This window comes from Thamnophis sirtalis, unplaced genomic scaffold, assembly GCF_051295495.1.
Source record: "Thamnophis sirtalis isolate CommonGarterSnake01/CBP01778 unplaced genomic scaffold, rThaSir2_p1.2 scaffold_2, whole genome shotgun sequence".
NCBI classification, from domain to species: Eukaryota; Metazoa; Chordata; class Lepidosauria; order Squamata; family Natricidae; genus Thamnophis; species Thamnophis sirtalis.
Window position 1 is genome coordinate 43520799 of NW_028261382.1, and position 15424 is coordinate 43536222.

The following is a 15424-nucleotide window of genomic DNA, read 5'->3' on the forward strand; positions in this document are numbered from 1 at the left end:
CTTCCACTCCCAGAATCCCCCAGCCAGCATGTTTTAAGAGGGATGGACTTCAACTCCCAGAATTCCCCAGCCAGCGTGCTTTAAGAGGAGTGAACTCCAACTCCCAGAATCCCCCAGCCAGTATGTTTTAAGAGGGGTGAACTTCCACTCCCAGAATCCCCCAGCCAGCATGTTTTAAGAGGGGTGAACTTCCACTCCCAGAATCCCCCAGCCAGCATGTTTTAAGAGGGGGTGGACTTCCACTCCCAGAATCCCCCAGCCAGCAGGCTTTAAGATGGGTAGACTTCCACTCCCAGAATCCCCCAGCCGGCACACTTGACTCCCAAAATGCAGGCTAGAGGATTCTGGGAGTTGAAGTCCACACACCTTAAAAGTCACTGAGGCTCGAAACAAAGATAAAATCCCAACAAAGCAAAATAAAACTAGGCATTGCGCAGGGATAATCAGTTCTCCCAATCCTTGCAGGCACAATTTCTCTGGGAAATGGACTCGGGAGGGAAAGGCTGGCCAGGAATCCACCCTGCCCATCGTCTCCAAGGGGGGGGGGGTGCAGGACTCGCAAACCTTACCCTGAAGAAGGGGTGCTCTTTAATCTCCTGGGCCCCCATTGGGCCGGATCCCAAGCGTTTCTTGGGGTCTTTGCACAGGAGCTTCTGGAGGAGGTCGCGAGCGTCGTGGCCGATGAGCGACGGGAAAGGGGGGCTGCACTTCAGGATCCGTCTAGAATAGCAACAGCACTTAAGACTTATATACCGCTTCTCTGTGCTTTTACAGCCCCTCTCTAAGCGGTTTACAGCCTATCGCCCCTAACAATCTGGGTCCTCATTTTAACGACCTCAGAAGGACGGAAGGCTGAGTCAACATTGAGCCGGTCAGGATCGAACTTCCTGGCTGTGGGCAGAGTTAGCCTGCGATTCTGCATTCTAACCACAAGGAAGGAAGGAGGGAGGGAAGGAAGGAAGGAAGGAAGGAAAGAAGGAATTCACAGTGCTTTTACAGCCCTCTCCAAGCAAGAGTCAACCTCTTGCCCCTAACAATCTGGGTCCTCATTTGACCCACCTCGGAAGGACGGAAGGCTGAGTCAACCTTGAGCCTAGTGAGATTTGAACTGCCAAGTTGCCGGCAGCTGGCAGGCAGCAGAAGTCGCCTGCAGTACCGCCCTCTAACCACTGCGCCACCAAGGCTCAAGAAGTTGGAAGGAGCAGGGACAAATTCCTTTTAAGAATTTCCGTCGCTCTTGTTATCTAGATCGGTTTTGCCCCTCATTTCATCGGCTACCTGCCCCCCCCCGTCTCCCCAAATCTTCCAGTTCGCCCCCAACCTCACCTGGAGACCTCCGCCTGCGAGTTCTTCTCCCCTTCGAGCGTAAAAGGGGACGCACCCGTCAAAAGCTCAAAAACCAGGATTCCTAAACTCCACCAGTCCACAGACTGCGAAGTGGGGAGAGAGACGGGGGTGGGTGGAAGGGAGGGAAGAAGGGAGAGAGAGAGAGAGAAAGTCAGTCAACTTGGGACTGAACTGGTAGAATGCAGGCAGTCCTTGACTTACGACCATCTGCTTGAAGTTCTAACGGCATTGAAAAAAGGAGACGGACAGCCAGTCCTCCCGTTTACGACTGGCATGACGTGGATAGTCACATGGTGAAAATTCAGGCCAGGGGTGGGGGTCACATGATCCCCGTTTGCAACCTCCCCCTGCTGGCTTCTGACACTCAAAATCAACAGGGGAGGGAAAGGGGGATCTGCATTCACTGAACAATGGAACGATTCCCTTAACTGTGTGATGTGCTTAACAGCTGGCAAAAGCAAGGTCATAAAATTGGGACGATGATTCGCTTAACAACTGTGTTGCTTAGCCATGGAAACGCTGGTCCCAATTCTGGTCGTAAGGTCGAGGATTACCTGTATTCTACTTTGCTGTCTTCCACTTGCTCCCCCTAAGTGTGTCTCCCACTCTACTAGAAAAAGCTTTTATCCAAAGCTGCTGCGCAGATAAATTAATGCTGCCTCCGTTTTTCTCTCTCAATACTTGTGAAATTTGGTTTCTGGCCTGTTTTAGAGAATTTTACGTCAAGCTTCTCACCTTGCCATGTCCACTTTTGCTCCGTACTATCTCGGGGGCCATGTATTCGATGGTGCCGCAAAAGGAGAAAGTCCGTTCTTTCTGTGGCAAGGGGAAAGAAAAAAGGGAAGGAAGGGGATAGAAGGAAGGAAGGAAGGAAAGAGAAAGGAAAGAAAAATGAAAGAAAGAAAGAAAGAAAGAAAGAGGAAGGAAAAAGAAAGAAAAAAAGAAAGAGAGAAAGAAAAAAAGAAAAGGAAGGAAAGAAAAGAGAAAGACAAATAAAGAGGAACGAAAGAAAGAGAAAGAAAAGAAAGAAATAGGATGAAAGGAAGAAAAGAGAAAGGAAGGAAGAGGAAGGAAGGAAAGAAAGAAAGGAGAAAGGAGAAAAAGGAAGAAAAAGGAAGGAAGGAAAAGATTAAGGCAGACAGAAAGAAAGAGTAAGAAAAGAAAGAAATAGGATGAAAGGAAGAAAAGAGAAAGGAAGGAAGGAAGAGGAAGGAAAGAAAGAAAGGAGAAAGGAGAAAAAGGAAAGAAGGAAAAGATTAAGGCAGACAGAAAGAAAGAGTAAGAAAAGAAAGAAACAGGATGAAAGGAAGAAAAGAGGAAGGAAGGAAAGAAAGACAGGAGAAAGGAGAAAAAGGAAGGAAAAGGAAGGAAGGAAAAGATTAAGGCAGACAGAAAGGAAGAGTAAGCAAAGAAAGAAATAGGATGGAAGGAAGGAAAGAAAGAAAGGAAGGCAAGAGAAAGAAAAGAGAAAGAAAAAGGAAGGAAGGGAAAAATGAGTTTTGACGACAATCAATAAAGAGGCACATTTTGTGCAGCCTAAAGAAGGGAAGAAAGCAGCAACCAGATTATCTCATCCGGGGGTCTCCAAATTTGGGGACTTGTGGACTTCAACTCCCAGAATTCCTCAGTCAGCCACGGGGGAATTCTGGGAATTGAAGTCCACACATCTTCTAGATTGCTGGCTAAAGCTGGTCTTTATTGCCTGATGCCCCCCCCCCCCCGACAAAGACTCAACCCTCCCTCCCCCACCTCACCACCACCATCACCCCATTCCCAGGAACCAGACAATCACGGATGCCGTTTAGGGGAAGAAGGGAGCTTTTCCGGACAATCCGAACTTACATCCTCCGTCACAAATTCTTTGCTCAGGCCGAAGTCGGTCAGCACCACGTGACCCTCGTTGTCCAACAGGATGTTCTCCAGCTTCACGTCCCGATAAATGATGCCAAGCTGAGGAATGAGAAAGGCAACCTCTTTGGCTCCTTGCGCCAACAACAAAACTACAATCATCAGACAAGGCTCCCACCTAGGGCTGGCATTCACTTCCCTAAGGTAAAAGGTAAAACGTTCCCCTCGCACAGATGTGCTAGTCGTTCCAGACTCCAGGAGGCGCTGCTCATCTCTGTTTTAAAGCCGAAGAGCCAGCGCTGTCCACAGACGTCTCCGTGGTCATGTGGCCGGCATGACTCAACGCCGAAGGTGCATGGAACGCTGTTCCCTTCCCACCAAAGGAGGTCCCTGTTTTTCTACTCACATTTTTTTACGTGCTTTCGAACTGCTAGGTTGGCAGAAGCAGGAGCAAATATTCTATTCCAAAATTCTATTCCAAAATTCTATTCCAAAATTCTATTCCAAAATTCTATTCTATTCCAAAATTCTATTCCAAAATTCTATTCCAAAATTCTATTCCAAAATTCTATTCCAAAATTCTATTCCAAAATTCTATTCCAAAATTCTATTCCAAAATTCTATTCTATTCTGTTCCAAAATTATATTCTATTCTGTTCCAAAATTATATTCTATTCTGTTCCAAAATTATATTCTATTCTATTCCAAAATTATATTCTATTCTATTCCAAAATTATATTCTATTCTATTCCAAAATTATATTCCAAAATTATATTCTATTCTATTCCAAAATTATATTCCAAAATTCTATTGCAAAATTCTATTCTATTGCAAAATTCTATTCTATTCCAAAATTCTATTCTATTCCAAAATTCTATTCTATTCCAAAATTCTATTCTATTCTATTCCAAAATTCTATTCTATTCCAAAATTCTATTCCAAAATTCTATTCCAAAATTCTATTCCAAAATTCTATTCCAAAATTCTATTCCAAAATTCTATTCCAAAATTCTATTCCAAAATTCTATTCCAAAATTCTATTCCAAAATTCTATTCCAAAATTCTATTCTATTCCAAAATTCTATTCTATTCCAAAATTCTATTCTATTCTATTCCAAAATTCTATTCTATTCCAAAATTCTATTCCAAAATTCTATTCCAAAATTCTATTCCAAAATTCTATTCCAAAATTCTATTCCAAAATTCTATTCCAAAATTCTATTCCAAAATTCTATTCCAAAATTCTATTCCAAAATTATATTCTATTCTGTTCCAAAATTCTATTCTATTCTATTCCAAAATTATATTCTATTCTATTCCAAAATTATATTCCAAAATTATATTCTATTCTATTCCAAAATTATATTCCAAAATTCTATTGCAAAATTCTGTTCTATTGCAAAATTCTATTCTATTGCAAAATTCTATTCTATTCCAAAATTCTATTCTATTCCAAAATTCTATTCTATTCCAAAATTCTATTCTATTCCAAAATTCTATTCTATTCCAAAATTCTATTCCAAAATTCTATTCCAAAATTCTATTCCAAGATTCTACTCCAAAATTCTATTCCAAAATTCTATTCTATTCCAAAATTCTATTCCAAAATTCTATTCCAAAATTCTATTCCAAAATTCTATTCCAAAATTCTATTCCAAAATTCTATTCCAAAATTCTATTCCAAAATTCTATTCCAAAATTCTATTCCAAAATTCTATTCCAAAATTCTATTCTATTCTATTTTATGTTCTGTGCTTTAGTCCATGGGAGACGGGCGGCCTAGAAGCTTTAAGCAATGGGCAAACGAAAGAGCTCTCACCTTGTGGAGGTGTTCGATGGCCAAAATGATCTCCCCGCTGTAAAACCGTACTTCCTCCTCCGAGAAATGGTCCCGTTGGTACAAGTGAGTGAACAGCTCCCCTCCGCTCACGTAATCTAGGAGAGGCTCGGATTGAAGCCTTAGCGCTGGCAAAGGTCCCCCACTCCCTCCCAATCCCACCTTCCCCTTTCTCCTCCGGCCCCGATTCTCCCCACCTACCGAGAATCAGGTGGAGCTTGGAGTCCGTCTGGAAGGCGTAATGCAGCGTCACGAGGAAAGGCGACTGGCGGACGTGCTCCAGGACAGTCCGCTCGGTCCGCGTGTGCTCGGTCGTCTTGGCTTTGGCGACGATGGCCGCTTTGCGGAGCACCTTCATGGCGTAAAGCTTGTTGGTGTCGTGCCCGGTTAGTTTACGGACCAGGAACACCTTCCCGTAGGCTGAAGCGCAGAAGGAAACGCAATAAGCAGGGTTGGACGTAGCGGGTGTTTTCTCGCTTTCCAACGGTTTGTTTAGTGACCGAAACTACGACAGCGCTGAAACAAGCAACTTACGACCGTTTCTCACACTGACGGCCATAGCACCATCCCCGGGATCAAAATTAGGACGCTTGGCACCCGGGGTCCTATTTAGGACGGCCGCAGAGTTCCCGGGATCACCCGACCCCGTTTTGCAACCGTCTAACATGCACAGGCTCACTTAACAACCGTGTGACTAAGCTAGCACAGGGATTCAACTTCACAACGGTGGCAAGAAAGGTCGTAAAACGGGGCAAAATTCACTTTTTAACCAAATCCCTCCCCCTGAATCAAGAGTGAAAATTAGCAGCAATTTCAAGATTCTTAATGGTTTTCTTTTTAAACAAAGGGGGGGAAATGCTCTGTCTATTATTAGGCAGAGGGAGGGAGGAAGAGAGAGAGAGAGAGAGAGAGAGAGAGAGAGAGAGAGAGATAGAAAGACAAAGAGAGAGAGAAATTGACAAAAAGACAGAGAGAGACAGAGCAACAAAGAGAAACAGAGAGAGAAAGAGAAAGAGAGACACAGAGAGAGAAAGACAGAGAAGCAGAGAGAGAGAGACAGAGAGACAGAGAGATAGAGAAGCAGAGAGAGAAAGACAAAGAGAGAAAGAGACAGAGAGAGAGACAGAGCAACAGAGACACACACACAGAGAGTAAGAGACAGAGAGAAAGAGACAGAAAGAGACAAAGAGAGAGAAAGACAGAGAAGCAGAGAGAGAAAGAGACAGAGAGAGAAAGACAGAGAAAGAGACAGAGAGAGAGAGACAGAGCAACAAAGAGACACACACACAGAGAGTAAGAGACAGAGAGAAAGAGACAGAAAGAGAGAGAGACAGAGAAAGAGAGGTAGACACACAGAGAGAGAGACAGAGAAAAAGACAGAGAAAGAGAGACAGAGAGAGACAGAGAGAAAGACAGAGAGACAAAGACAAAGAGACAGAGAGAAAGAGAGACAGAAAGACAGAGAGAAAGAGAGACAGACAGGGGAATGCTAGCTAAAAACCATATAAACCTGGTTTGCACTTACCTCCGGTTCCCAAAACTTTGAGCAGTTCGAAATTTTCCATCCCCACTTTCTCCTCATCGTGCCCGGTTAAATTTGCTAAGCAGGGAAAGAGAGACAAAAACGCACATGTTATCCCGCTGATAAAAGAATTCGAAATCCAGACTATTATTAATTCCAGCCAGATAATTTAAACCCAAGTTATATTCCATGCACAAAAAACAGTTATGAAAACAAGCACTATAGAATAGAATAGAATAGAATAGAATAGAATAGAGAATAGAATAGAATATAAAATATAGAATAGAATAGAGAGTAGAGTAGAATAGAAAAGAAAATAGAATAGAGTAGAATAGAATAGGAAATAGAACAGAATACATAAAATAGAATAGACAATAGAATAGAGAATAGAATAGAGAATAGAATAGAAGAATAGAATAAAGAACAGTAGAGTAGAGTAGAATAGAATGGAGAATAGAACAAAATCGAGTAGAATATAGAATAGAGAGTAGAGTAGAATAGAATAGAAAATAGAATAGAATAGGAAATAGAATAGAATAGAAGAACAGAATAGAGTAGAATAGAATAGAAAATAGAATGGAATAGAAAATAGAGTAGAGTAGAATAGAATAGAATAGAACAGAATACGGAATACAGAAAATAGAATAGAACAGAATAGAACATAGCCTGTTTTCCCCAAAATAAGACCTCCCTGGATAATAAGCCCAATCGAGTTTTTGAGCGCATGGGCTAAAATAAGCCCTCCCCGAAAATATTGCAACACAGCAGCAGCCATGAGGTGGCCATGCTCGCCACCTCCTGTACCCCCAAAATAATAAGCCCTCCCCGAAAATAAGGCCAAGTGCTTATTTTGGGGTCAAAAGAAAATAAGACCCTGTCTTATTTTGGGGAAAACACGGATAGCATAGCAATAGCAATAGCAGTAGACTTATATACCGCTTCATAGGGCTTTCAGCCCTCTCTAAGCGGTTTACAGAGAGTCAGCATATTGCCCCCAACAATCTGGGTCCTCATTTTACCCACCTCGGAAGGATGGAAGGCTGAGTCAACCCTGAGCCGGTGAGATTTGAACCGCTGAACTGCTGATCTAGCAGTAGCCTGCAGTGCTGCATTTAACCACTGCGCCACCTTGGCTCAATAGCATAGCATAGCATAGCATAGCATAGAATATAGAATAGAACATAATAATAGAATAGAACAGAAGAGAACAACAGAATAGAATAGAATTCAATTCTTTATTGGCTGTGTGATTGGACACACAAGGAATTTGTCTCTGGTGCATAATAAGCTCTCCCTGTACATACAAACAACAAAGTGACAGGTCATAGATCTTAAATCATAGTTACAATCATTCATCCTAAGATACAAACAAGTGATAAAGATCACTTTACCAACAAGGCCTCTTGAAAAAAATATATCAAAAGAATGGATCTTCAGCAATAACAATCGCCACAAATAACAACAGGGCTTTATATAATAATAACATACTCCTGATATTCATTCCTGGTGAATGCTGATCAGAACGGCCTATACGTTCAGTCAATCAACTAAATATAAATAAATACATTTGGTGTCTCCTGCAACTTCCTAAACTCCCCCAGTAATTCTCACTCTTTAGGCTCATGGTACGTAACTAATTAATTACTAATTAATTTAAAAAAACTTTACTGGATTTAGAGGCTATCTGACTGCCCAGCGCTGGGATTTTGGCTTCAGAAGACTAAATTTATTATACAGGCTCCTATTTCAGACATCTAGATTCTTATTAGGTATCTTACTGTTGTTGTTTTTCCCTGTAATTTTTAGCTTCAACGCTTTTTAAAAAAATGCTAACAGCATCAGACCATCTTTTCCATACCCCTCTAACCCACTTCCTTGATTTATTAGTTTAATTTATTTTATTTTATTTTTGAACTGAAGCAGGGATGGCCAGCTCTAATTGGGAGTCCGTAAGAGGCAGTGTTTCTCAACTCAGCAACTTTAAGCTGCGTGGACTTCAGTTCCCAGAATTCTCCAGCCGATTTACTTTTAAGATGGGTGAAATTCAACTCCCAGAATCCCCCAGCCAATTTGCTTTAAGATGGATGGACTTCCATTCCCATAATTCCCCAGCCAGCATGCTTTAAGATGAGAACTTCAACTCCCAGAATTCTCCAGCCGATTTACTTTTAAGATGGGTGAAATTCAACTCCCAGAATCCCCCAGCCAATTTGCTTTAAGATGGATGGACTTCCATTCCCAGAATTCCCCAGCCAGCATGCTTTAAGATGAGAACTTCAACTCCCAGAATTCTCCAGCCAGCATGCTTTAAGATGAGAACTTCAACTCCCAGAATTCCCTAGCCAGCATGCTTTAAGATGAGAACTTCAACTCCCAGAATTCTCCAGCCAGCATGCTTTAAGATGAGAACTTCAACTCCCAGAATTCTCCAGCCAGTGGACTTTAAGATATGTGGACTTCAAACTGTCCAATTATGCAGTTTTACAGAGGAATTATTGAGTCTCTCATCTGCACCTCCATAACTATCTGGTTTGGTTCTGCAACCCAACAAGACTTCAGAGGATAATCAGAACTACAGAAAAAACAATTACTGCCAACCTGACCATTGAGGATTTGCACACTGCAGGAGTCAAAAAGAGGGCCGGGAAAATATTTACAGATCCCTCGCATCCTGGACGTAAATTATTTCAACTCCTACCCTCAAAACGACGCTGTAGGACACTGCACACCAAGACAACTAGACACAAGGACGGTTTTTTCCCCGAACGGCATCCCTCTGCTAAACAAATAATTCTCTCAACACTGTCAAACTATTCACCAAGGCTGCATTACTATTACTATTAGCCTTCTCATCGTTCCCATCACCCACCTCCTCCCGCTTATGACTGCAGGACTGTAACTTTGCTGCTTGTATCCTTGCGATTTATATTCGAGGTCCGAGGTTCATTTTATTTATGCCGCCCTATTCCCGGCGGGACTCAGGGCAGCGCACAAACCCAAAGGAGGGGAAGGGAAACACAAAAACTACAGCAAAAAGTACAGGGCATTTAAAAACAACCAACAGCCAGACGATTCGAGAGGGGAAGGGAACTCATCGACCCCACGCCTGCCGACACAGCCAGGTTTTAACGGCTTTTTGGAAGGCCTGGAGAGAGGTGAGGGTCCGAATCTCTGCGGGGAGCTCGTTCCAAAGGGCCGGAGCCGCCACAGAGAAGGCCCTCCCCCGGGTAGTAGCCAGATGGCATTGGCTGGTAGACGGAACCCGGAGGAGGCCGAATCTGTGTGATCTAATGGGTCTTTGGGAGGTGATTGGCAGCAGGCGGTCTCTCAAGTACCCAATATTGATATTGTTTGTTTCCTGGTTGTTTATTTTGTACCCTCTGAGCATCATTAAGTGTTTGCACCTTAGGATTCTTGACGAAAGACAAGACAAAAGAGGCAAGGTTCATTATCTTGTCTTTTTAGGTACACTGAGAGCATCTGCACCAAAGACAAATTCCTTGTGTGTCCAATCACACTTGGCCAATAAAGAAGAAAGGAAAGAAAGAAAATAAGAAGGAAGGAAGGGAGGGAGGGAGGGAGGGAGGGAGAGAGAGAGAGAGAGAGAGAAAGAAAGAAAGAAAGAAAGAAAGAAAGAAAGAGGAAGGGAAGGAAGGAAGGAAAGAAAGAAAGGAAGGAAGGAAAGGAAGGAAAAAGAAAGAAAGAAGAAAGAAAGGAAGGAAGGAAAGAACAAGAAAGAAAGAAAGAAGAAAGAAGGAAGGAAAGAAAGAAAGAAGAAGGAAGGAGGGAGGGAGGGAGGGAGGGAGGGAGGGAGGAAAGAAAGAAAGAAAGAAAGAAAGAAAGAAAGAAAGAAAGAAAGAAAGAACAAACTCCCAGAATTCCCCATCCAGTACACTTAAGACTATGTGGCTGGTGAATCCTGGGAATTGAAGTCCACCCATCTTAAAAGTTCCTGAGCATGAGAAAAACAGGAGTAGGTAGGTTGTGCCAGGGCATCCCAAGGCATCCGAGGGGCAATCTTGACCCTCTCACAGCCTCGTCGCTGAAACCTTTGCTCACGCACAAGTCACACCTTCCCACCCAATTCCCTGGGGAGTCACCCCATTTCCGGGCAGGTGAATCACAGGTTAGCCAACAGGCAGTGAAGCAAGCCCACACTTGCCCGGGAGACTACCATCCCCAGAGGGCCTCTTTTTCCGACCACACGTACAAAACACGGCCCTCGCTTAAATCTTCCTCGGCTGGTGAGATCCCAAAGGGAGCCGTGGCGTTTCCCCCACTATTTTCTTCGATCACACAACATCGGCCGTTCAAATCAGCTTCGGCCACGCGGCACGTGGTTCAAATTCAAAATTATATTTCTTAAAAATAGGGCCATTTGAAAACTGTTTCCTTCTCCTCCGGGGTCCCTTGAGTAAAATCACTCATCCCCGCTAAAAGCCATCAGACCCACGCACGCACATTATACGCCTCTTCCCTGTGGGCGCATGGCGCATCATAATCTTTTGAGAGCGGCGAACGCAGCGAGAATTTCATTTTAACGCACGCCGATTAGCGTACATCTGAAGCGACAATAAAGTTTTTATTCTATTCCATCCTACCTTACCTCGGCTGCTCTTTTCTCATTACGATTGGCAAAAATAGATTAAAAAAATAATTATTATTCACCTGAAAGGAGAAAACCCTAAATCCGAAAGAAATCACTTTACTGGCCCCGTTTCGTGTTCCGTAAATCCATCTCTCCTACCAGACACTCAGCAAACATACGTCCCACAAAACAAACTCCTGTCCTCACGTCTTCCCGGGCGTGCTGTCCTCAAAGGTAGACTGCCCTGCTTGCTGGAGGCTCCATTTCTGAAATCTCGACTGACAAATGTGAAGCCTTGGCTTAAAGGGTACATTAAAGCGCATTCGGGAGAGACTTATCGCTGTATGACCTAGATTTACGGTAATTAAGGAGCGGAAAGGAAGATCCTGCTTTTTTTGGGGGGGGGGGTGTTGATTGACAAGCGAGGCAAATGGGGAGGGGGGTTGGGGCTATGCATTGTATACACCCACACCCGGGTTCGGATAATGTATTCAACCAGGCCACGCAACGATCAAGGAACTGCGTTCAAACATGAATCAATTTAACTAGGCTTTTGACAGCTGGGAAAGACAGACAGTGGCTTCCTTTCACGCTGAGTTGTGCTATCCGTCCATGTTTTTCACACTTGGCAAATTAAAGAGATGTGTGTGTGTGTGTGTATAGACTCCAACTCCCAGAATCTCCCACAGACCCATTAGATCTCACAGGGTTGGCCATCTACCAGCCAATGCCACCTGGCTATTACCCGGGGGAGGGCCTTCTCTGGGGCAGCTCCAGCCCTCTGGAACGAACTCCCCGCAGGGATTCGGACCCTCACCTCTCTCCAGGCCTTCCGAAAAGCCGTCAAAACCTGGCTTTGCCAGCAGGCCTGGGGATGATGAGTTCCCTCCCCTCTCGACATGCATGGTTGTGAGACTGTTGTTTACTTTTATTATTTGTATTTTGTTTTTTATGTTCCCCTTTTTTTCCCCCTTGAATTGTTCGCCGCCCTGAGTCCTCCCGGAGAAGGGCGGCATACAAATAATAAAATTCTATTCCATTCTAATTCTAATCCCCCAGCCAGCAAATCCAAACACTTCTCAAAGTTGCCAGGTTTTGGGAAACGCAGACATCTAGGTGATCCCAAGATCACCCAGGGTTATACAGAGGCGTCCAACTGGAAAATGGGGAAAAAAGCGACCACATTAATCTTCATCCCTTGGCAGCCAAAAAATGGGGGAGGCTTGACCCCAGCCAGCGAGGGTAGGTGGGGGCTCCTACCCTTGTTTGCCCCAGTTCAGCCCCCCCCCACATACCTGCAATTTAAAGGTGTGCCTTGCTCCCTCTTTCCAAACAATTAAACCATCGCAACACTGCCTTCAGAAGTGGTAGTAGGGGCTCCATCCCTGGAGGCTTTTAAAAAGGGACTGGAGAAGCCACTTTTCTGGAACAGTAGAAGGACCCTGATGGCAACCCTCTCGGCCGAATTCACCTGTGCCACACGTGTGGGCGTGCCTTCCGTCGGCCAGGTGGTTTTCAGGCCTCTGCCACCGGGAGGGGGGGATGTGAATGCAGGGGGGGAGCTGTGTGTGTATGCATGGGGGGGCCCGCTTGCACGGGGGGGGTGCACGTTGCATTTTGGGGGGTTCGGGCGTGCATGCTTTAGGCCCTCCGTCCGGAAAAAGTTAGCCATCTCTGTATAGGATTTGCTGCTTGGGCAAGAGGGCTGGACTAGAAGACCTCCAAGATCCCTTTTCCAGCTCTATTCTGATTGATTGATTGAAATAGCACAGGGTCTCCTGCTTGAGCAGGGGGGCTGGACTAGAAGACCTCCAAGGTCCCTTTTCCAGCTCTATTCTGATTGATTGATTGAAACGATATAAGGTCTCCTGCTTGAGCAGGGGGCTGGACTAGAAGACCTCCAAGGTCCCTTTTCCAGCTCTATTCTGATTGATTGATTGAAATAGCACAGGGTCTCCTGCTTGACCAGGGGGGGGTGGACTAGAAGACCTCTAAGGTCCCTTTTCCAGCTCGATTCTGATTAAACTGAAATACCTACGGTACAGTTCAATACTGTAAGGAGGTTCAGATGCTGAAGGCAGGAGGGGGGGGGAGGGAATGTTAAGCCGTCAAACACCCCCCCACCCCAGAAACAGCCTTCTGAGCCCCCTCCCACCACCCACCTGTCGCCGCCTGCAGGCGCCGCGGCTGCTCGCTGGCTCGAGCCCCCAGCCCGCCCCCACGTGCCAATCCCGACGGGGGTGGGCTGCTGATTCAGAGGCACACATAACCCCCCCCCCTCCTCTCTCTTTCACACACACACACACACACACACGCACGCGAGAGCCCCAGTTCCAGCTGGGCGGAGAGGCGGGGCTTGCCTCCATTCAGAGGCGGGGCTTCCCCCACTTTGAAAAATAACACTTGGCCAGGCCTGGCCAGCTCCTTGCCTTTGCAAAGGGGGGGTCGTCTGGCTGGGCTCTGGGGGTCCCGACGAGCCCGGGCTGGCACTGCCAGGCAGGCAACCCCCCCCCTGTTTTGGCCCGGCTCTGCGCACCCACTCCTGTTTTGCAAAGCTAGAAAGGGATTGGGGGGGGGGGCAGGAGTTAGATAAGCAACTGGTGGCTCGCCTTCCGGATATGGGGAGAGGGTCCCGCGAGAGACCCCTCCCTGCACTCCTAGCTTCCCCAGAGACGATGCCCGCGCCCTGCCTTCTCTGAAACACCCCCTCCCCAATATCTCTTCGGCTACTGGGGAAGCCAGGGACCCCCCCTTCCCGATCCAGCGCCTCGCACCCAACTCGCCCCTACCCCAAGGCTGTCCCCGCACCCCACTGGCGCGCCCCGTCTCGGCCCCAACTCCGCGGGCCTCCGCGCGCGGCCGCCTCCCCCCCTCCAAATATGGGGGGGGGGAGATCCGGCTGTCACCCTGACATTTCAGCCCCCCACACGCCCCCCAGGCCCATTGGGGACCCCCCATTCCCCGCGCCCCGGCATGGAGAGGCTTGGAGAGGCTCCAAGGGCGCGCGGTGCGCCCTAGGCGCGGCTGACGTCTCCAAGGTCCCCTTGCGCGCCCGCGGGGTGGGGAGCCCTCGTTTGGGGGGTCCGGGGAGCCTGGATCTCGGGGTACCGTTGGTCAGGGGCAGCTCCACCGTCTCCTCCTCGGTGCCGTCCTCCATGGCCGAGCCGTCTCCCTCCTCTTCCTCCTCCTCCTCCTCCTTCTTCCTTCCCTCGCCTGTCTAGCGCTGCCTCCGCTCGCCTTACATGCTGCGGGCCGCGCACAGGGCTTCCTGGTGCAGCCAGCGAGCGCCCGCCGCCGCCGCCGCTGCCGCCGCCGCCTTCTCCTTCTCCAGGCCTGAGTCAAGAGGCAGGAATGCGCGAGAGAAGGAGGAGGAGGAGGAGGAGGAAGAGAGGAAGCGCAAGGCACAAAATCTGGGGAGCCGCCCCGGGGAGGGCGACGGGACCCCCTTCTTGCCACCCACCAACCCTCCCCGAAAGTTGCCCGCAGTTGTCACCCGCCGTAGAGGGGAGAAGGAAAAAAAAGCGCAGCGCTTTTTCATAGAAGCCCCCCCCCTCTCCTTTTGCAGGTTTGGGGAGGGTGGGAGCAATCGGAGGGCTTCTTCCCTCTCCCGTCTGCAGCCCCCCTCCCTCTCCTTCCTGGGGGGGCAGGGGGGGCAGTTGTGGGCCGCCAAGGGTCTGCTTCACCCCTTGATAGGGGCCGAAAAGACAGATACTTGAAGGCCCTTACAAAATGATAGCATAACAATAGCTGGAAAGGGGACCTTGGAGGTCGCCTAGTCCAGCCCACTGCTCAAGCAGGAGAGCCTGTACAATTGCAGACAAATGGTTGTCTAATCTCTTCTTAAAAATCAATCGGAATAGACCCGGAAGGGATCTTGGAGGTCATCTAGTCCAACCCCCCCTCGCTCGAGCAGGAGACCCTTACAAAAGGACAGAATAACAGAGCTAAAAGGGACTTTAGAGATCTTCTAGTCCAGCCCCCTGCTGAAGCAGGAGACCCTTACAAAATGACAGAATAACAGAGCCAAAAGGGACCTTAGAGCTCATCTAGTCCCACCCCCCCACCCGCTCGAGCAGGAGACCCTTACAAAATGACAGAATAACAGAGCCAAAAGGGACTTTAGAGGTCTTCTAGTCCAACCCCTTGGTTGAAGCCTTCAGGGAAGGAGCGCCCACAACTTCTGGAAAGCAATCTATTAGTCAGATAAGGTTGGGAGGGGGTCCGGATTTGGAGAGGGGGCTGCTGCCTCTCCCCCCCACCCCCGGGAATCCTCTTCTTTCCG

At 47.0% G+C, this 15424-nt stretch overlaps 1 protein-coding gene across 1 annotated transcript in view; it reads right to left on the reverse strand.

The window, feature by feature from the left end:
• RPS6KA4 (ribosomal protein S6 kinase A4) overlaps positions 1-14450 on the reverse strand; it is a 29165-nt gene extending 14715 nt beyond the window's left edge. Inside the window, exons 1-8 of the mRNA XM_087705208.1 lie at positions 14251-14450; positions 6558-6632; positions 5234-5452; positions 5015-5130; positions 3190-3297; positions 2083-2163; positions 1327-1430; positions 570-720 (exon numbers count right to left, since the gene is read on the reverse strand). Of these exons, the coding sequence (XP_087561334.1) occupies positions 570-720; positions 1327-1430; positions 2083-2163; positions 3190-3297; positions 5015-5130; positions 5234-5452; positions 6558-6632; positions 14251-14299 (903 nt within the window). The 5' untranslated portion in view covers positions 14300-14450. The remainder of the gene's footprint in view (positions 1-569; positions 721-1326; positions 1431-2082; positions 2164-3189; positions 3298-5014; positions 5131-5233; positions 5453-6557; positions 6633-14250) is intronic.
• Positions 14451-15424: the final 974 nt, after the last annotated feature.